At 45.1% G+C, this 20,882-nt stretch overlaps 1 protein-coding gene across 1 annotated transcript in view; it reads left to right on the plus strand.

Moving 5' to 3' along the window:
- The window catches only part of LOC122789622 (serine/threonine-protein phosphatase 2A 56 kDa regulatory subunit delta isoform-like), a 1,584,804-nt gene that overhangs the window by 768,500 nt on the left and 795,422 nt on the right, over positions 1 to 20,882 (plus strand). Inside the window, exon 11 of the mRNA XM_044057373.1 lies at positions 6,885 to 7,015. Within this exon, the coding sequence (XP_043913308.1) occupies positions 6,885 to 7,015 (131 nt within the window). The remainder of the gene's footprint in view (positions 1 to 6,884; positions 7,016 to 20,882) is intronic.

Below are 20,882 nucleotides of genomic sequence, written 5' to 3' on the forward strand. Positions count from 1 at the left end.
ATACCGTTCCCATGCTGGCATCCTGCCAGTGCCCTGTCTGTGATTGTTTTTTTCCATTCTGTTCTTCCTCTCAATTCAGTCAGGGACTTTCTCGGGGTCCTTGGCTTTATGGCTTGCACCATTCCTATGCTGCCTCTGGCTAGGCTGCATATGAGAATGCTTCAGTGGTACATCGTCAGTAATGCTTCAACACCGTCATCCCTGAACTTCCTAACTCCCTTCTTTCCCTGTCTCCAGCTTAAGCTTCAGTGGTGGATTCATCAACTTTCTCTCAACCCAGGACTTCCTTTCCAATATCCATTCCCAACCCAAGAGCTCTTTTTGGATACCTTGGACAGGGGCTGAGGAGCTTCCTTTGGTTTTCTCGAGGTCCAGGGTCTCTGGCCTCTTCATCAGAGATCAGACCTCATCAGTATCAAGGAGATAAGGGCTCTCCTTCTAACCGTTCAAAACCTTTCTTACCCACTTTCATCCCAGGCCCCTCAAAGATTTTCCCGACAATACTACAGTGATGTGGTATGTCAGCAAGCAAGAGGGTACAAGGATCTACCTTCTTTCCAGGCTTTGCTGTTCATGTCTGTGATCTACCTGACTGGTATCAGGTGACTACAGGCTGTCTACATGCCGTCAGAGCAAAATATAGTGGCAGACTCTCTGAACAGGTCCAACACACAGGCTCACAAATGGATGCTTCTCAGCGATGTGTTTCTGGACATTGTCCATCAGCGAGATATTCCTCAGGTAAATTGTTTTACCTCCTCTCTGAACAGATAACTTCCTCTGTTCTGTTAGAGTCCCAAGTCTTCTGGCTTGGAAGGTGAACACCTTGTCTTTTCCTTGGAAGGGGATGTTTATGTACACCTTGCTTCCCATTTTCTCTGTCTTCAAGGGTCTTGCACAAGATCAGGCAAGACTCCTCCAAATTCTTGCTGGTTACTCCTTTTGACTCAGACAGCATTGGTTCCCCCCGCCTTTCCTCACTTAACCAGGAGCAATCACCATAGATTAACTCACTAGGTGGATCTTCTCACACAAGACAAAAGGAGTTTCTTATCCATCCTCACTTGTCCACTCTTCAACTGATGCTGTGAGTGATATGATTTATATCCCTTTAAGTCACCACTTTTCTGAGGGCATGCTTAGGTCCTGCAGGAGACCAGGAAACCCACTACCAAGAAATTGTATTTTTCCAAATAGAAGAGATTTTCTGTCTGGTGCCTCTGTCAAAACCAGGATCCCTCTTCAGTGCAAATTCCTATGACTCTCTTATTTGTGTGATCTGCGCCGTGCTGAGTTGGCATATTCTTGAGGTAAAGCTCACCTGTCAGCAATTTCTGCTGGTCACCCCTTAACTCCTCCTCTGGCTTCTAGATTTGAGGTCAAACAATGCCTTAATGGTGTTCTACATAGTAGGCCACCAGGTAGCCTATTCTGCCTTCCTGGGACCTTAATTTTGTCCTTGAAAACTTGACTCTGGCACTTTTTGAGCCTGCTGCTTCAGCTTCCGTGCGACATTGTACTTCGAAGGCTGTTCTGTTAGCCCTTACTTCACTAAAACAGCACCTGAAGTCAGGCTCTCATGGCATTTACCCACTCTCTTATTTTTCACAGGGACAAGGTGTTTCTCTGTACTAATCCTTTTATGCCCAACGTGGTCAATGAGTGGTCTCTTAAGCAGTCTAAGTTGCCTTCTTTTTTTTTCCTTCTCCGCTGTCTGCTAGTAAGAAAGTTCTTCACAACTTGGATTGGCATAGACAGCTCCGATATTATTTGGGTAAGAGTAAAGCTGTTCGCAAATCAGAGCAACGTTTTGTTTCCTTTCATACCAGATCTTTGGGTTTGGCAGATGTTCTTCATTCCACATTGCTGCAGTCCTAACTATTGGGTAGTCCGCTGTCCAGTCGGCCCGAATACCAAAGTATATGGCTGACGTCGGTCACGGCGCATTAGACTGACGTCAGTACGTCAGGGTACTAATGCGCATGACTGACGCCATATCCTCAGTCTTTTTTGCCGCATGGTCCGATGCAGAAGCAATTTTGCGAGTGCAGGTTGGCGTTCTGAAAGTTTCTGAAGTCAGAGTTTCAGACCGAATCAAAGTTGGCTAAGTACCCCGTTGGGGAATATTTTGTTTTTTTCTTGCCTCAGTATTTAACCGGATGTCAGAAAAAGTGAATAACTGTATTTCTTGTGGGAAACAGATACCTCATAGGGATTACCATACTTTGTGTATACCTTGTTTAGGGCCTGAGCACGACGTTGTTGGATGCCGCTCTTGTGCAAGATTTAACAAACGCACTATTAAGAGACGGTTAGACTGTGCCAGGTTAGTGTTTGGGAAGCGTTGTAATTATAAAATGCCGTCGGATGTTCCGACGCCCGCTTCGCAAAAAGCGCAAGGATAAAGCAGCAAAGCCTAGAGTGGAAGAACCGACAGTCCCTGACGCCGGTTCTTTAGAAGGCTCAGTGGAGCCGGAGGTTCTGCCAGGTGTTTCTTTGGAGTCTCAGGGAGAGACTTTATTGTTACAGGATGTATCCTCTCAGGAAGTAGGCCAGGCTGAGGGGGCTTCTCGGGTGGCTGTTCTTCCCTCTCTTCCTAAGGTGGTTAGATCCTCCCCCTCTGTTTCCAAGGCTTCTTTGAGAGGCAGGCCTAGTGTAGCTTCAGTGGGGGTTTCTCCTAGTGCTTCAGGGTCTTTGCCTAAGAAACATATGCTTAAAATGGCAGAGGATTTGATTACTATGATTAGAGGTTCTATGCCCCCTCCTGATAAGAGGCCTAGGGTGGAACCTGAGTTTGAGAGTTTTGAGCACTGTTCGGAGGCTTCTGAGTCTTCGGTTGAAGACTTGCAGGAGTATCCTCCTTATTCTGATTCTGATGTGGATGATTCTACTCCTTCAGCTTCTCCTCCTGAGGATTTTTCATTTTCAGAGACTCTGCATTCCATGAGGGAGCATTTTAAATGGGAAGGTCAAGATTTCTCTGATTCCAGGAAGAGGCTTAGGGAATTCTTGTTTTTACCCCAGCATAGGCCTTTAGCTATACCTCCAGTTCTAAATGTGGTGGAAGATGTTTTTGCAGAGGCTTCCCTGAATCCTGATTCTTTGCCTCCTGCACCAGTTAAACCGGATAGGTACTATAGGGTGCCTGAAGCTCATAAGTATCTTTTCAAGAGTCCTAGGGCAGACCCGGAAACTGTCTCTCAGGGCCTAAAGGTGTGAAGGCTTCTGTGGTTAAAAATCCTGTTCCTCCTGATAGAGTCAAGGGCTTTGGATAGATGGGGAAAGAAAGTGTATACTTCTTCCACTTTAGCCATGAGGGCATTGAATTGTCAGTTTCACATGTTAAAATATCAGAATTACCTCCTTTCACAATTGAAATCTAAGGTGGATGCTCTGGCAGAAGGTATTGTGTGTAAAGAGTTGCAGGATTTAGTTCATGTGTCTGAACAGGTGGGTAAACATTCCTTGTAGTGTGGCTCTTCAATATCTTACTGAGTTATTGGACAAAGGTTTGTCTTTCTCTTCCATTAAGATTCATGCTGCAGCAATTTCAGCTCACTATGATTGTGACCCACCATTGTTTTCACATCCTTTGTTCAAGCAATTTCTTAGAGGGGCAAAGAATATAAGACCCCCACGTAGAGCTCCTACTCCTGCTTGGGATCTCAATTTTGTGTTGGAGAAACTTACTCTACAACCTTTTGAGCCTGCGGCTACTGCTGAACTGAAATACTTGTCATGGAAGACTGCTTTTTTGTTGGCCATTACTTCTGCAAGAAGGGTTTCTGAGTTACAGGCCCTTATGGCGGTTGAGCCTTTTTTGATTTTTCATAAGGATAGGGTATCATTACGTACTAATCCTTCCTTTATGCCTAAGGTGGTTTCTAGTGTGGCTTTAAACCAAACTATTCATTTGCCTACTTTCTATGCAGATCCCCAAAATAAAGGGGAAAAGATTTTGCACACTTTAGATGTACACAGGCAATTGCGTTATTATTTAAGCAGGACTAAGGATTTTAGGCAGTCTCAGCAGTTTGTGTCAAAACAAACTATTTCTAGGTGGATTGGGTTCTGCATTGCATTTTGTTATTCCCATCATGGCAAGGAGATTCCAGCTGGGATTAGGCCTCATTCCACTAGGGCTACTGCCACTTCAACAGCATTTCTAAGGGGGGTGGCAACTAAGGATATTTTGGAGGCAGCTACTTGGAGTTCAGTGCATACTTTCTCTAAGCATTACCACCTTCCTCTCTACTCTAAGTCTAGGGCTGGTTTTGCCACAGCTATTTTGCAAGGCATGTTATCAGCTCCTGCTTCCTTATGATTTGCCAGCCTCCCTTAACTCTGCTTTGGGATTCTACCCAATAGTTAGGACTGCAGCAATGTGGAATGAAGAACATAGTACAGTTTTGTACCTACCATAAATGTAGATGTTCGATGATCCACATTGCTGCAGTCCAATTTACCCTCCCTCCTTCCCCTCTGTGTTTAGGGGTGGTTGTGTAGGTGAGATTATATTCTGGTACCTTTGTATATATTGTATATATTTTTGGTGCAGGTATGTTTGGTGTGTTTTGGTTTTGGCCTTGTCTTTTTAGGGTCTTCTGACATCTGGGGCAAGAAAAGACTGAGGATATGGCGTCGGTCATGCGCATTAGTACCCTGACGTACTGACGTCAGTCTAATGCGCCGTGACCGACGTCAGCCATATACTTTGGTATTCGGGCCGACTGGACAGCGGACTACCCAATAGTTAGGACTGCAGCAATGTGGATCCTCGAACATCTACATTTATGGTAGGTACAAAACTGTACTTTTCTACACAAGCCATCTCTTCCTGGATTTCTAAGGATAATTCTTTGTTATTCTTTTCATGGTAAATGTCTTTTATCTTCTGTAAAGTCTTATGCTGCCAGAGCTGTTGCTTCTTCTCATGCCTTTTTCAAAGGACTGGATACCAATTCCACCCTTGAGGCCGCTACTTGGACTTCTATTCATACCCTTAGTAAGCATTACAAGTTGGAAGTTATTTCCAGGGCAAGACCTGGCTTTGCCAGAGCTGTCCTTCATGGGTTTATAGAAGGCTCTTCTGTGCCTTCTTTCTCCCAAGTTTCCTCTTGAGCTTTTATACTCTCCTTTACGTAAAGAGTACTGCAACAGTAATATGGAAAGATATAGTACAGTTGTGTAAAATTTTACCATAGTTGTAGATGTCCTTCTCTTTACAGTTTTCAATCCCTCCCTCCTACACCCCATTGCTCTGCCTTACTGTTTTTTTCCCCCTCTTGACCTGGGATTTTCTTTTTCCTCCTTCTGGGGCTTTTCAATTCTGAGGTGTGTGCATCATATATCGCCTTTATGCCCTATGCCTTGTGTGGGGAGCATACGCATGACGTATGATGCCTGTAAACACTAAAGGCTTTGGTTTACTGGCTGAATGACGGGCTGTCCTTGGCAGGAGATCCCTTATGTAAAGAATACAGCAACAATGAAGAGAAGGACATCTACTGTTATGGTAAGATTTTACATGACTGCAATTTGTCCTTATATGAGGTTTTCTGGCAGCTGTGTATCGCATAATAATTTCTTCTTTTCTACTGCACAGCCAAAAATTGTCAGCCACATTCTTACAATAATTATATTTTTAATGTTTTCTTTGGGTAATTTACTTTAAATGTTCAGTAGCAGAAATTGAGCAAAGTTGCTGAATACTGTAGTAGTGCACACAGAGTCTAAATTAACTATGTTAATAGTACATAATAATTGCATTTACTCTGTAAGGGTAATATAATTATGGATTTAACTGTATGCACTTTAGTTGATATTGTGTTCATAGATTAAATGGCTGCCTATCAGAAGAATGAGACCAGATAAAGCAGGTCCTCACACTTCCAAAGATAAATTGCACCTCCTACAAAATAACAGTGAATTCCAAAATTCAGCTGTTACATTGTGTTCCCCCCCACCCCCATTATTTGGGGCTTTGCCCTCTTTTACACCCCTTGCTACTCCCAGCACAACATAGTATGTATTCCTTTAGCCAGACTTGCATCTTTGAGAATCACAAGAATGTCGTTTGAACATCAGACAATCAGAACAGAAAACGTACTGATTTGACATTTAAATTATAATTACATATAATAGGTTTATGAAGAAATCAGTTACTCACATTTCAATAGTCTTTCGATTGTATTCTCATATTCACAAACGAAGGGGGCCTTGCTGCAGCTCAGTTCATCTCTATACATCCCTGTATACATCAGGTTGCTGATAAAGCTTCTTGTGAAAAGTAAATTCTTAGACATGTAAGATAATTTATCCATTGTCTGTCAGTTAATCAAAGGTTATTCTTTTGAGGCCATTCAACTAACTTCTATGTTCAAGTAATTTTGTTTTATAACACCCTGAAGTATGGCAACATTAGGGTGTTAGAGGGGTGGGATGACCCCTCCTTTCTTGAGGGGAGGGTGCAGGTGAAGCATAGCCCCATAACCAGGTAACAAAACAGTTGAAAGTTCTGTCCATTTGGACGGACAAGCTGAATAGTATGAGAAATCCATCCTACATTAGATATGTGGGTCTTGAAAATATTTAGCACTTTTTTGCTTGGAAATGAGCCCTCAGGTTGGTCTTTTGGCATTTATGGTATTGCATAGTAGTTAGCTTAGTAATAATGTACTTTTTCTTCGGTTTCCAGGGCTTTGCTGATGGTTTTTGCCAGTGAGAGTTGAGTAGACTTTGACATTTTGATTTTTCTTCCCAAATTGTTTCTAGGCTAATGTATTTTATTTTTCTGTTTAACTTCTTGTGTTTCTTCATCTGCCTGCTCTTGATTTGATTTTGGGATGAGTTATTTCATCTTTGTTTGCTTTCCTTTCCACTAGTTGCTGGAATTATTCGATAGTGAGGATCCACGAGAGAGGGATTTTTTAAAGACAATTTTGCACAGAATCTATGGAAAATTTCTTGGCTTACGGGCCTATATACGACGGCAGATCAATAATATATTTTACAGGTACATTATAATATCTAGGTTTTCTAAAAAAAAAAAAAAAAAAAGTGATTGTTTATATTTTGAAATTGTCAATTTAATTTAATTATAAAAATAGTGAGGGATGCTAATTGGCTTCATGACTGTTGCATTTGTTAGGACAAAAGGTCTGAAACACTGGCATATTCAAGGTAGCTTAATTGACCTGAACTCTTGTTGCTCTCTACTTTTGTCATGTAATACAGTTGTGTGCATCACACTGGCCACAGCACAAAGCTGCTAAATTTCAGACTAGGATAAGAGGCTTGTTGCATCACTGCCACAGTCCATGTTGTCAAACACTGTCAAAGGAATGGAGTAGTATTGTTCTCTCTTTTGGTTTTGTCACCTTTATAGCAATTTACATGCTCCAGCACTTGTGAATATGCCGTCAGATCTTTTTGAGATTACATTTTTCTTTTTCATCCTGTGGGTTGCTGACAGTAAAAGTTGAAAAAAAAAGGATATTGCTCCCCCTAGCCATTTACTGGTGCTATTCTCACAATATTGATGTTTTTTCATCCTACAGAGCTTCCATCATGGCCAAGACATTGAGGTATTGTTGCCCTAAGGGACTGGGGAAAAAAAAAGTGGTTGGGACTGTACATCTAACTCTGATGAAGCATGTGGAGAAGTAGCATTAACAGTTTGCCTTATTTATTTCTTCGTTATTTTTGTACTTCCTCCCCAGATAATGGGGATGTTTTTTTTAACGTGTCTTTTTTGCTGACCTCTCCCGGTAGGTTAATAGTGGCTACTCAAGTAGTCACAACAGATACCATTTGCAGTATATAGTTTTAGTACTTTTGCAGATTGGTCAGTTACTCTCTTCATTGTTCTTACATCAGCGATGCTCTGTTTGTTCATCTCAGGACTTTTATACTCAGTTTATTTCACAAGTGTCCTTAAGTTTTTTGCTATGTTGCTCAGTCAGACATCCAGAACTTTTCCCAGTTTGTTTATAGTTTTTTTATCCATTTATCAGCTGGCTAATTATGTTGCACATCTAAAACCTTGCATTTCCCCATCTGATGCTATTCAAATCTGTACATTCATAAGCCAAACTAAATGCAAAAAATGCAATGTTAGGTAGTCCAATCTCACCTTCATTTTTACATATGGGTTCGGAGCCGATCCTCTGCTCCGACTCGGCCGATTTTCAAGCTCGAAGACTTCTGGTTAGCTCGTGGCTAAGCAGGTATCCCATGGTGCACCAGTGCAATCCCTAGATCTCGTTTGCCGTGTCGACAAGTTCGGATGTGCTTCTCTTGGCTCTGGCGAAGTTTTTGCATTTTTCATTAACTAGTGTTTTTTTGCATATTTACTGATAATATACATATATAGGGCTGTATCTTAATTGTCTTGTGGTCTTGTGTGACCATCGTAGTAGTAGTATCCTGTGTACCAGTAGTTAGGCGCATTTGCGCTTTTTTGCCTAGATCGTTAGTTTTGGCGGTTTCGCCATTTTCTGTTATTTACTGGAAAGTATACATATAGGGCTTTACCTTAATTGCCTTGTGGTCTTGTGTGACCAGTAGTAGTAGTAGTAGTCTCCTGTGTATCAGTAGTTAGGCGCAGTTGCACTTTGTCTAGTTAGTTTTGGCGGTTTTGCTGTTCTTCATCAATAGGGGCTCCTATTGATTACTTTCCTGTCAATCGATTATTGTTGACTGGTGGTCTTTAGCGGGGGTCCGCTAAAGTCTTAATCACTTTACAGTTGCTAATTTTTTTTTTCTACCTTTTGAACGTGTTATGTTGTGGTATACTTGATCTGTTTGAATTAGAAGACCCAGTTCTTCACAGGGCTAGGCCCGTTTAACTTAGAGGACCTAGTCCTCATGTTTCTACTCCACTGTATTTTTATTTGAAAATATTTCCTGTGTGACTGAATATCTGTCTGTTTACTGAAAGACCTAGTTTTTTCTTACACCAGGCTAGGCCCGTTTAACTTAGAGGACCTGGTCCTCGTGTAATTCTTCTGCAGGGCTAGGCCCGTTTTAGTTAGAGGACCTAGTCCTCAGTCATTCTCTTTCTCTTTTCTCCTCTGGTTGCTTGTGTGTTGCAATGTCTAAGGATAGCAAGGAGCACAAACCCTCTGGGTTCAAAAAATGTATGAAGTGCTCCCAGACAATGTCTTTGACGGATGGCCACAGTAGCTGTGTCTACTGCGTGGGAGCCATCCATTTGCAAGATTCATGTTTGTTCTGTCATGCTTTCTCTCCTAGAGTGTTGCAGGAGAGAAAGAACAAACTGATACTCAGGGATCTTCTGAAGCCAACCATCGAGGAAGCTTTATCTGGTTCTTCGGCTAAGTCTTCGAAGTCAAGATCTGACTTAAAATCAAAAGGTTCAAAAAGGCCTTCTCCGGCACCAGCTGGTGTTTCGGAGCCGCCTGCCAAATTAACAAAATCTGCCTCCTCGACTCCTCAGTCTTTGGAGCCGAAGGAGAGCACCGTGGTTTCAGAGTCAGTCACAGGTGCTTCGGTGCCCAATGCTGAACCCTTAGAAGTGGTTTACTCTGCTTCTCTGAGCCAGTCTGTGGAGTCCCTACCAGTCTCCTTGATGGTCAAATCTCCAGTGCCTGCTAGGTCGAGATCCCCAACTTTATCTTCTAGATCTTCCAGGAGTCTTTTGGAAGAAGATGTGGAGAGGGTAGTAATGAGACTCCTGAAGTAGTCTGCTCTGCCTAAATTTTTGTTGGCTCCGACCCAGTTGGCTCCAGAGTCTCTCGAACCAGTTTTGTCCTCATCCGTGATTCCTTCTCCGAGCCATGTTGGCTTTTCGGAGCCGGAGTGCTTGCTAACAACGGAGGAACCCTCGGTTCCGGCTCCCCTTGCTGTTGCATTGGAGCAGAGTTCGGCTCCGACACGCCCGTCTCTGTCCGTCGTGTCCAGGGACCGAAGCTGTTCTGTCGGCACCGAGGTGGAGGGTTTGAATCGATCTTCATCGTTCCGTGCCTTCCTCTTGGTGCTTCCGCCACGGTGAGCTCAGACCCTGCATCTATCTCGGAGCCGATGGCCCTAGCTCCGGCACCGTCCTTTGTCTCTTCGGAGCGGGGATGGTCTTTGGAGCCAGAGAGGTCTGCTTTTGAGGTGATGAGGAGTGTGCTGTCACAATTTACAGCCCCTGCCAGTGGTACAAGCACTTTTCCTCCCAGGGCTCCCACTTCGGTTTCAGTACCTACTCTCTCCGGAGACAGCAGAGACCCACAGCCTCAGGAGCCGCCGGCTGGTGGCCCCCACTCTTCCGGGACCTCCTCGGAAGAGAGTATGCAAGAGGAAGCATATTGACTCCCAGATTGAGTCTGACATCGGACACTGACCTCAAGGAGTCAGAGGGGTCCCCTAAGTCGTCCTCTGATGATGTCTCCTTTGTGGACATTCTAGAGATCCTTAAACAGAGGTCCGACTGCCCCACTGTCAGCCCTCCTGATGAGGAGTTGGTGTACCTGAAGGCTTTCGGGTCTCAACCCTCTGCCTCTTGGGTGTCTCCACCTTTCAACGAGCTAATGGATCTGATTAGGCGGAAGGTGTGGGATACTCCCGATGCCGTGGAGCCAGTTCCTTAGAAGACCAAATAAGTTCCTGTCTGCCCCTCCTGGAAAATAATTCTTGTCTAAGGGCGTTCCCATAGATGCCATGGTGGTGGCAGCAGCCACGAAGGAGTTGGCGGAGACTTATTCCTCTGTTCATCTGCAAAACAAGGAGTGTCGACAGTTTTGGGAAGCGTGTATTTAGTTCAGCGGCTTTTACACTTCGATCTCTGAACTATCTTACCCATTTCATGAGGTTGCAGAGAGGGATCTCCTCAAGGAGTTAAGAGATTCGATACAGGGTGCTTGTCCTGAGGGAGTCCCTGATAGGATCTCTGCTCAGTTTTTCATCCTAAATTCGGTAGTTAACTCCTCCATGTGGCTTATCTCTCATGCGGCTGATGGAGCAAGCAGAGCAGCTGGTTCAGGAGATGCCCCTAGGCGCCACTCCTGGATGCGCTTGTGTAGCTTTGCGAAGCCTTTTAAGTCCACCTTCACCAATGCCTTATTTGGTTCCTCCTTGTTTGGTTCCAAGGTGAAAGAAACACTTACTCTGTGTGAGCAGGAAGGAAAGACTCTCTCTGCCGTGGGAGTCCGCTTTACCGTCCCCTCTCAACCATACCCCAAAGGTCAAAGGGGAGGTAAAATGTGGTTCAGAAAGTCCCAGAGGGCCTTTCTGGACATACAGAGTGAATCCTCCTTCAGAGGCAGAGGAGGAAGAAATAGTAGATGTCGCCCTAGAGGCAGGGGTGGTCCGCAATACCAGCAATGCCGTGGTTCCTTTTGAGGGTGGCCTTATCAGCGCTCCTGATGTGGGGCCTGACTGTGTTTCTCTGTGGCCAGTCGGGGGTCGCATCTCTTTGTATTCATAAGCCTGGCTAAATATAACCCAAGACAAGTGGGTACAAAGAGTTGCTACCAGAGGCTATATCATACCCTTTTCCCTTCCACTGTTTGTTCCCAAGAAGATCCCAGATGTTCCACACAATCACAGGGATCAGGCAGCTGCGGAGATCAGCAAGTTGCTCTCAAAAAGAGTCATCCAGCCCATCCCAGCAGACCAGACAGGATCCAGAACATACTCCAGGTTCTTTTTAGTCCCAAAACGAACTGGAGACTGGTGGCCAGTATTGGACCTCAGCAGATTAAACGAATCCATGAAAAAGGACAAGTTTCGGATGGTCACACTGCAGTCGATACTCCCGTTGTTAGGGAAAGACTATTGGATGTGCTCTCTGGATCTTCAAGATGCCTACTACCATGTAAAAATGGACAAGGCGTCAAGGAGGTATCTGCGCTTCTGGCTGAGAGCCAGCCATTATCAGTTTTGTGCTCTGCCCTTTGGTCTCACCACAGCCCCCAGGGTGTTCACCAAATGCATGGCAGTAGTGACAGCTCACCTGAGACGTCAGGGATTCCAGGTCTTTCCGTATTTGGACGACTGGCTCCTGACCACCCCCACCAGGCATCTACTTCTCCAAAACAGGGACGCCACCATCCAGCTTTGTGCTCAACTAGGGTTCGCCATAAGTTGGGAAAAATCTGCATTACTGCCCTCACAATCTGTGATTTTTATAGGTGCAGTGGTAGACACAGTGGATATGACAGTTCGTCTTCCCGCCGAAAGAGCACAAAACCTCATCTCACAAGTTCAGTGTCTTTTTCCGCTTCGGAAGGTCAAAGCAAAATGGATTCTTCAACTTCTTGGAATGATGGCCTCAACCATTCTGTTAGTACCTTTAGCCAGGTTGCACATGAGAATCCTTCAATGGCTCCTGTTCTCCCAGTGGTCGTTCCAATATCTACCGCTGAATCACCCTATTCTGCTGACGGAATCATGCAAAAAGGACCTTCGTTGGTGGATAGCCCCCAACAACTTGTTCACGGGAGCTCCTTTTCTGCCTACGCAACTTGTTGCCACTGTGACCACGGATGCCTCCCAGGTCGGGTGGGGGGGCATTATCTTGGCAGGACTGTCCACGACACATGGCAAGAACATGAGGCTCATCTGCATATCAACGATGTTCATTGTGCATACAGCTGCAGTCATAACAGATGGGTTCTCCTGCCGTCAGGCAGGTCCTCGGTCGACCGAATTCCAAAGTCTAGGTCCGGCATCGGTTGTCGTCGCCTCTTCCCTGACGTCAGTGCAACAGGGGTATAAAAGAACCAGCCAACGCCATTTTCTTCAGTCTTTCTTGCTGCGCGGTGCCCGAAGCAGAAGCAGTTGGCAAGTGCCGGTCGGCCAGCTCCTGAGATTACAAAAAATTTGGAAACCGAAGTCTTCTTAAAAGCTAAGTTACCCCATTGGGGAAACTTTTCTTGCCTCAGACCGATGTCAGACAAAGTTAATAATTGTATTTCTTGTGGGAAGCAAATACCGCATAAGGATTTCCATTCCCTCTGTATACCTTGTTTAGGCCCAGACCATGACGTCTCGGTCTGTCGCTTTTGTGCTACATTCAACAAGCGCACTATAAAGCGTTGGGTGGAGTTCGCCCAGCATTTTTTTGGAAAAGCATTTAACTATACCATGCCGTTGGATACTCCGACTCTGGTTTTGTCTAAAAAACGCAAAGACAAAGACCGACACTCGAGGTCCGCGGCCTCTACCGTCAACACGCCAAAGTCGACTACACGTGGTCCGGTTCTCAGCGAGGCGCCTACGCAGCCCCTGATTACCGACGACACATCTTTGGCAGTGTCTCCTGTACCCGAGGTCGCAGGCTCCTCGGCCCACACCCCGGCTACAGATACCGAAGCCACTCTTGGCGTTGAAACACAGAATGTGGACAGGTCCACCTCCACTCAAGGTGTCTTCAGACCTTCCTCTTCTTTCTCCATCAAGGCTTTCACCAAGTCTAAAGCAACCTTGCACCCTAAGAGACCAGCTACACAGGGCCCATCTCCAGGCCCCATGCCTAAGAAACAGATGCTTAAAATGGCTGAGGATTTAATTACTCTAATCAGAGGTTCTCAGCCACCTGCGGACAAAAGGCCCAGAGTGGAGGAAGATTCCCTCCTCTGATCAGGGCTCCATTATTTCAGAACACTCTGATGATCAGGAACAGTCTTACTCCCCTTTTGAAGACTCTGATGCAGAGGAGTCTATTCCTTCTGTATCCCCCCCTGAGGATTACTCATTTGGGGAAACTTTGCATACCTTAAGGGAACACTTCCACTGGGAAGGCCAGGATTATTCAGATTCCAGGAAAAGGCTCAGGGAATTTCTTTTGTTACCCCAGCACAGGCCTCTGGCTATACCTCCTGTCTTGGACATCCTAGATGATGTTTACTCGGAGGCCTGCCTTAACCCGGACTCTCTACCTCCAGCTCCAGTTAAGCCTGACAGGTACTACAGGGTTCCTGACTCACACCAATTTCTATACAAAAGCCATGCTGCTGACCTAGAAACCATCTCACAGGGGCCCAAGGGAGTTAAGGCCTCCATTGACAAAAATCCATTGCCTTCCGGGAGAGATTCCAGATCCTTAGAAAGGTGGGGAAAAAAGGTATATACCTCGGCTACCTTAACCATGAGGGCCTTAAACTGTCAGTTTCATATGCTAAAATACCAACAGTTTCTGTTCTCAATTGAAAAGTAAAATGTCACAACCTGAACAACCAGACTTGAAGGAGTTGCAGGATTTGATGCATAGTGCAGAACAAGTGGGTAAACATACCTTACAATGTGGTTTTGATGCTCTAGAGGCCTCATGTAGAGCTGCTGTTACAGGCTCAGTCATACGTAGGCATGCCTGGCTCAAGGAACAAGCCTTGCCTGATCATGTCAAAGCCAAATTACTAGACGCCCCTCTTCAAAAGGATGTACTATTTGGGGCAAATGCTGAGGAAGTATTACGGAAAATGGAGGAAAAGGCTAAATCAATGCAAACTGTGAAAGAATTTCTGCAGGTTCAACCCCCACGCTTTAGTAGAAATTGGCCTTCCAAAAACTGGTCCTTTCCTGCCACAGACAGACCCCAAAGAGGCAGATACAGGCGCCTGAGGGGCAGAGGACAATCACAAGGATCGTACAGAGGCAGACAATGGCAAGCTCCTACACAAAGAGGTGGTGAGGACAACTCGCAATCTTTCAGAAAGCAAACCCAATGACTTTCCCCTTTGCATGCCAACCAGGTCTCAAATGGCAGCCCCCTTAGGAGGAAAGCTGGCACTATTCTCAAAGAATTGGCATGTTGTCACAAAGGACAAATGGATCCTGGACATTATAAACAGAGGCTACAAATTCCATTTTCATACCCTTCCAAAAACGAGAGGCATGCCAAACCTGCCACACAATCAAAGGGCAGAGGCACAAAAGCAAATTTCAGATCTTATAAACATGAAAGCTATTCAAGAGGTACCTACACACGAACAAGGTCAAGGTTTTTATTCCAGGCTATTTCTGGTGCCAAGGAAGGGAAAAGATTGGAGACCTATTTTGGATCTTTCCATCCTAAACACATTCCTACTGCACAAAATTCAAGATGCTCACTCTACAGCAACTTCTTCCCATGCTGGGCAAGGAGTCTTGGCTGGTAACATTGAACCTCAAGGAGGCATACCTGCATGTCCCAATCAGACAAAATTGCAGAAGATACCTCAGATTTCTTGCAGGTTCAACCCATTATCAATTCTCTGCATTGCCCTTTGGCTTATCTACTGCGCCCAGAGTATTCACGAAATGCCTGGCATCAGTAATTGCCTACTGCAGACTTCAAGGGATGCAAATATACCCTTATTTGGACGACTGCCTGATCCAAGCGGACAGCAAGCACATTCTTCTGAAACATCTGGCTTATGTAATAATGTTATTAAACTCTCTGGGATACACAGTCAATAAAGAGAAATCAAGGCTAATACCCTCTCGGAAGATAATTTTCCTGGGTGCCAATTTGGACACAAACACCCAGATGGCCTACCTCACGCCAGAGAAACAGGGGCAACTAATTCAATATTTCAGAACACTGGCAAATTGCACCAGGCTGACTGCAAGGAAAATCCTGCAGGCTCTGGGATTCATGGCATCTTGCATCTTACTAATCCCATGTGCAAAGCTGCATATGAGAAAACTACAATGGTACCTAAAAAACATATGGTCTCAACACAGCCACAGTTTGGAAACAATAATACCACTAATTCCATGTCTGCAAAAGGAATTTCTGTGGTGGGCTCAAGCATGTCAAACAAACACAGGTCTTCCATTCAGCAAGCCTCAAGCAAATCAAGTCATCACAACAGACTGGGGGGCGCACATGACAGACCGGTGCATTCAGAGCAAATGGTCCCAAAAAGAAAAGCACCTTCACATCAATCAAAAAGAAATGCTAGCAGTAATAAATGCTATTATAGCTTTCAAGGACCTTCTACAGCCAGGTCAACTATTGATAAGAACGGACAACACCACAGTTATGTGGTACATAAGCAGGGAGGAACACATTCTTATCCCCTATGCAGACTGGTCATGTCACTTTGGAACATGGCCATGGACTTACAAATGGAACTACAAACACAGTACTTGCCAGGCAAGGAAAACACGCTGGCAGACAACCTAAGCAGGAATATGACAGATCCACACGAATGGAAGTTGCATCCAAAAGTTTTTACAGAAATAATCCAAGAATGGGGAAGGCCAGACATAGATCTCTTTGCCTCCCACAAAAATCATCAATTGACAAAATTCTGCTCAAGGATCTTCCATCCAAAGGCCTGGAGAGTGGACGCTCTCTCTTTCAGTTGGACATCAATGACGGTTTATGCCTTCCCGCCTCTTCCTCTGCTGCCCAAAGTCCTATTGAAGACCAGAGCAGACAGACCAAAGATGATCCTCATTGCTCCGGACTGGCCAAGGCAACACTGGTACCCACTCCTGAGGAGCCTGACGCATTCCCCACCATGGACCCTGCCTCTAATGCCTCTTCTTCTGACTCAGCACAGCTTCAAAACTCTTCACAGTCCGCTAAAAACACTCAATCTAGCCGCATGGAAGATTCCTTAGCATCACAGCAGGCCCTACTCTCCAAGGAGGTGCAGGATGTCATTTTGGAGGCCAGAAGGCCATCCACCAGAAAAGCTTACTCCGGAAAATGGAAACGTTTTTGTGTCTGGAATGAGAAAAAGGGCCAGAACCCTGGAAAACTGAATTTACCTCAAATACTACAATATTTGGCTGAACTGCTAAGCAGTGGACTTTCGTTCTCCTCCATCAAAATCCATGCCTCAGCCATTTCTGCAGAATACAACACTGATCCACCTTTATTCTCTCACCCTCTATTAAGACAGTTCCTCAGAGGGGCTAAGAATTTAAGACCTCCAAGGAAACAACCAATACCTGCTTGTGATCTTAATTTCATTCTGGAAAAACTGACTTTGCCTCCTTTTGAGCCAGCTGCCTCATCAGATTTGCAATATTTGTCCTGGAAAACAGCTTTCCTTCTGGCTATCACTTCAGCTCGTAGAGTTTCAGAACTACAGGCTCTCATGGCTGTCCAGCTTTTTATCATCTTCCATCAGGACAGAGTTTCCTTACGAACCAACCCGTCCTTTATGCCTTAAGTGGTATCCAGGGTAGCTTTAAATCAGGCCATACATTTACCTACTTTTTATCCTAATCCTCAAAACAAAGGGGAGAGATTACTACATTCCTTGGACATCCACAGACAACTGCGTTATTATTTGGACAGAACAAAACCTTTCAGAAAATCAGAACAGCTCTTTGTGGCCTATGCGGTAGGAGCTCAAGGAAAGCTAATTTCCAAACATACCATCTCAAAATGGATAGCCCACTGCATATGCTTTTGCTGTTCCTTTCATGGCGAAACTGTATCTACAGGCATTAGAACTCATTCCACCAGGGCCACAGCCACCTCTGCAGCCTTCCTCAGAGGAGTTCCTACCAAGGATATTTTGGAAGCAGCCACTTGGAGTTCTGTGCATACCTTCTCCAAGCACTACAACCTACCATTATACTCCAAATCTAGAGCAGGCTTTGCCACTGCAGTCTTGCAGGGCATTTTGGCTCCTCCTAGTTCCACCTAGTGCCTACCACCCCTTTCTTAGCTTTGGGATTCTACCCATCTGTTATGACTGCAGCTGTATGCACGATGAACATAGTACAGTTTTGTATCTACCATAAATGTAGATGTTCGAGTGCTAATACAGCTGCAGTCCAGGTTTCCCTCCCTCCTTCCCCTCTAGGGGTATCCTTTTATGGTGTATTTGCTTGCAACTACTGTTTTTTGATTATATTGCATTGCATTACTACATAATTTTATGTATTGCCTTCCTTCTGGGGGCACCTGACATCTGGGGCAAGAAAAACTGAAGAAAATGGCATCGGCTGGTTCTTTTATACCCCTGTCGCACTGACGTCAGGGAAGAGGCGACGACAACCGACACCGGACCTAGACTTTGGAATTCGGCCGACCGAAGACCCGCCTGACGGCAGGAGAACCCATCTGTTATGACTGCAGCTGTATTAGCACTCAAACATCTACATTTATGGTAGGTACAAAACTGTACTTTCTGGAGATGAGAGCGGTGCTTCTGGCATTGCAAGCACTTCAGGACCATCTTCCTCCAGGGATGATTGCGATACAATCGGACATCATGTCGGTTGTGTGGTATATCAACAATCGGGGGCGGTACCAGATCTTACCCACTCTGTCGAGAGGCCATGCGAGTTTGGGAATGGGTGATTTCTTCCCAGTGCTTTCTGGTGGCAATGCACATTACGGGGACAACCAACGTGATAGCCGACAAGCTGAGCCGGGCACTCTTGCTTGCCCCCATGAGTGGTCTCTGAAACAGGAAGTAGTGGAACAGATTTTCCAAAAATGGGGACAACCTTGCTGCAACCTTTTTGCCATTCCAGTCAATGCCAAGTGCAGCAGTAATTTTCCCCTAGTTCCCCCTCCGGGGGAAATGCCCAGAGATGCTCTGGTCCACGATTGGTCCACTGGACTTCTCTATGTCTTTCCTCCATTCCCTCTTATCCCCAAATTGATAGAGAAAGCAAGATGACTGGGAAGCAAGTTTGATCCTCATTGCTCCTTACTGGCCTCGTCAGGTCTGGTTCCCCTTCCTCGAGCCTCTTCTCCTGGACGATCCTTGGATCCTGGACCCAGTACCAGATCTATTGACCTACATGTCTGGTTCGCTACACCCCTCTCTCCACATTCTCAAATTGACAGCTTGGCTGCTCCAGTTCCATCTCTAGTCAGGCTTCATGATGTTTCGTCATTAGTGTCCCATATTCTTCTATCCTCACATAAACCATCAGCCAGGAGGCTGTATGAGAGTAAATGGAAAAGGTTCTCTATTTGGGCACAGAAAATGAAAGTGGATCCTTACACTGCTCCCGTTCCTGTGATTCTGGAATTCCTTTTGGAGCTTTTTCAGCAGGGATATTCCGCAGCCACCATCAAAGTACAATTGGTGGCTATCTCACATTTTTATTTAGAATCTCCAAATGTCAACCTTATGTCGCATAAGTTATGCAAAACTTTCTTGAGAGGAGTCACTTTACTGAGACCACCATTACAAGAACCTGTGGCTTCTTGGGACTTAAATTTTGTGTTGTCCAAACTAACATCCCCTCCCTTTGAACTGTCTCATTCATCTTCCTTAAAGTATTTGTCTTGGAAGACTGTTCTTAGTAGCTATTACATCAGCCAGACGTGTTTCTGAGCTACATGCCCTGTCTATTAAGCCACCTTATTTACTCTTTCATAAAGACAGGGTTTCTTTATGTACCAGTCCTTCATTTGTTCCCAAAGTTTGTTCTTCTGCCACATTGAACCAGTCCATTGAGCTTCCAGTTTTCTTTCCCAGTCCTAGCAATGCAGCTGAATATCGTTTCCACCAGCTGAATGTTCACAGACAGCTACGTTTTTATTTGCAACGGACCAAAGAATTTCGGGGGTCAGACCAGTTTTTCTTTTTCTGATTCCAGATTGGGCTTACCAGTTTCTAAGGTGACATTGTCTAACTGGATTTCGAGTTGCATAGCTGTCATCTACAGTTCGGAGGGCAGACCTTTACCCCACAGGATCAAGGCTCACTCTACCAGGTCTCTGTCTACCTCTGCAGACTTTCAAGCCAATGTACCAATTGATCATAATTGTGCAGCAGCTACGTGGGCTACCCCTCACACCTTCATTACTCATAAGTTGGATTTGACTTCTAGGGGTAGAGCATCCTTTGGCTCCACGGTGCTCAGGAGTATCTTCCAATGAGCCACCCAAGAATAAGGCGCTAGGGACGCTGTCCCATATGTAAAAATGAAGGTGAGATTGGACTGCCTAACATAAAGAAGTGATGTACTCACCATAACGTTCCATGTTGGTAGTCCATCTCACCCTTCATTTTTACCAACCCGCCCTCCTGCCCCCATCCTGGAAGATCTGGAGGTAATACTTTAAATGTCTTGGTTGGCGACCCTTTAGTATTGGTTTGTTGTTTAGGGGTTTCTTTCTATTTCTAGTGAGCAGCAAACAAGATCTGGGGATTGCACTGGTGCACCATGGGATACCTGCTTAGCCACAAGCCAACCAGAAGTCTTCAAGCTTGAAAGTCGACCGAGTCGGAGCCGAGGATCAGCTCCGAACCCATATGTAAAAATGAAGGGTGAGATGGACTACCAACATGGAACGTTATGGTGAGTACGTAACTTCTTTTTATCATACCCTTTGGGAAGCCAGAGTCCCCTGCAAATTAAAATATTAATAGCACTGCCCTATGAGTAGACTCAGAGATGAGAGATCCAGGTTCACTGGCAGATAGTAGCCTGAACTTTGATGGCCATGTGTCCACAATGGTGAGGAAGTCGTTCTGCCTGGCAAAGCTTATAAATAAAGGTATGGCATCCAGATCCAAGCAGCTGAAGCGACCACACAATGAAAATGCAGGGTGTTAACCACACGTCTTATGCAGTAGACTAAAAGCCCTATATCTTTACTCTGTGTCTTACCGACTATTAAGAGGTGACCAAGGCCTAACCTACAAGGTAGTCGCAAATTCAGCCCTGATGGAGCTGCTATACATCCGCAAGGCAAACAGCACAAGGTTTACTCAATCTAGGGATCTAAGCCTAGTCAGTGACTCAAACAAAACTTGCTGGAGAGACAGATGTATCAAGATTACCCTTTCTTTGGAACAGGCCTCTTTTTCACGTTAAACAGAGCTCTTCCTTAGCCGTCTTCAAACACATTTTGGATCACTGGATGGGGAATGGCAAATTCACACCTGGGGTAGCATCTGTGTTTCTTATGGACAGGGGCAATCTGTAAGGTACTCATAGGTTCATAGGTAGGTACT

Source organism: Protopterus annectens, chromosome 1.part0 (genome assembly GCF_019279795.1).
Source record: "Protopterus annectens isolate FY-2018-M chromosome 1.part0, PAN1.0, whole genome shotgun sequence".
NCBI classification, from domain to species: domain Eukaryota; kingdom Metazoa; phylum Chordata; order Ceratodontiformes; family Protopteridae; genus Protopterus; species Protopterus annectens.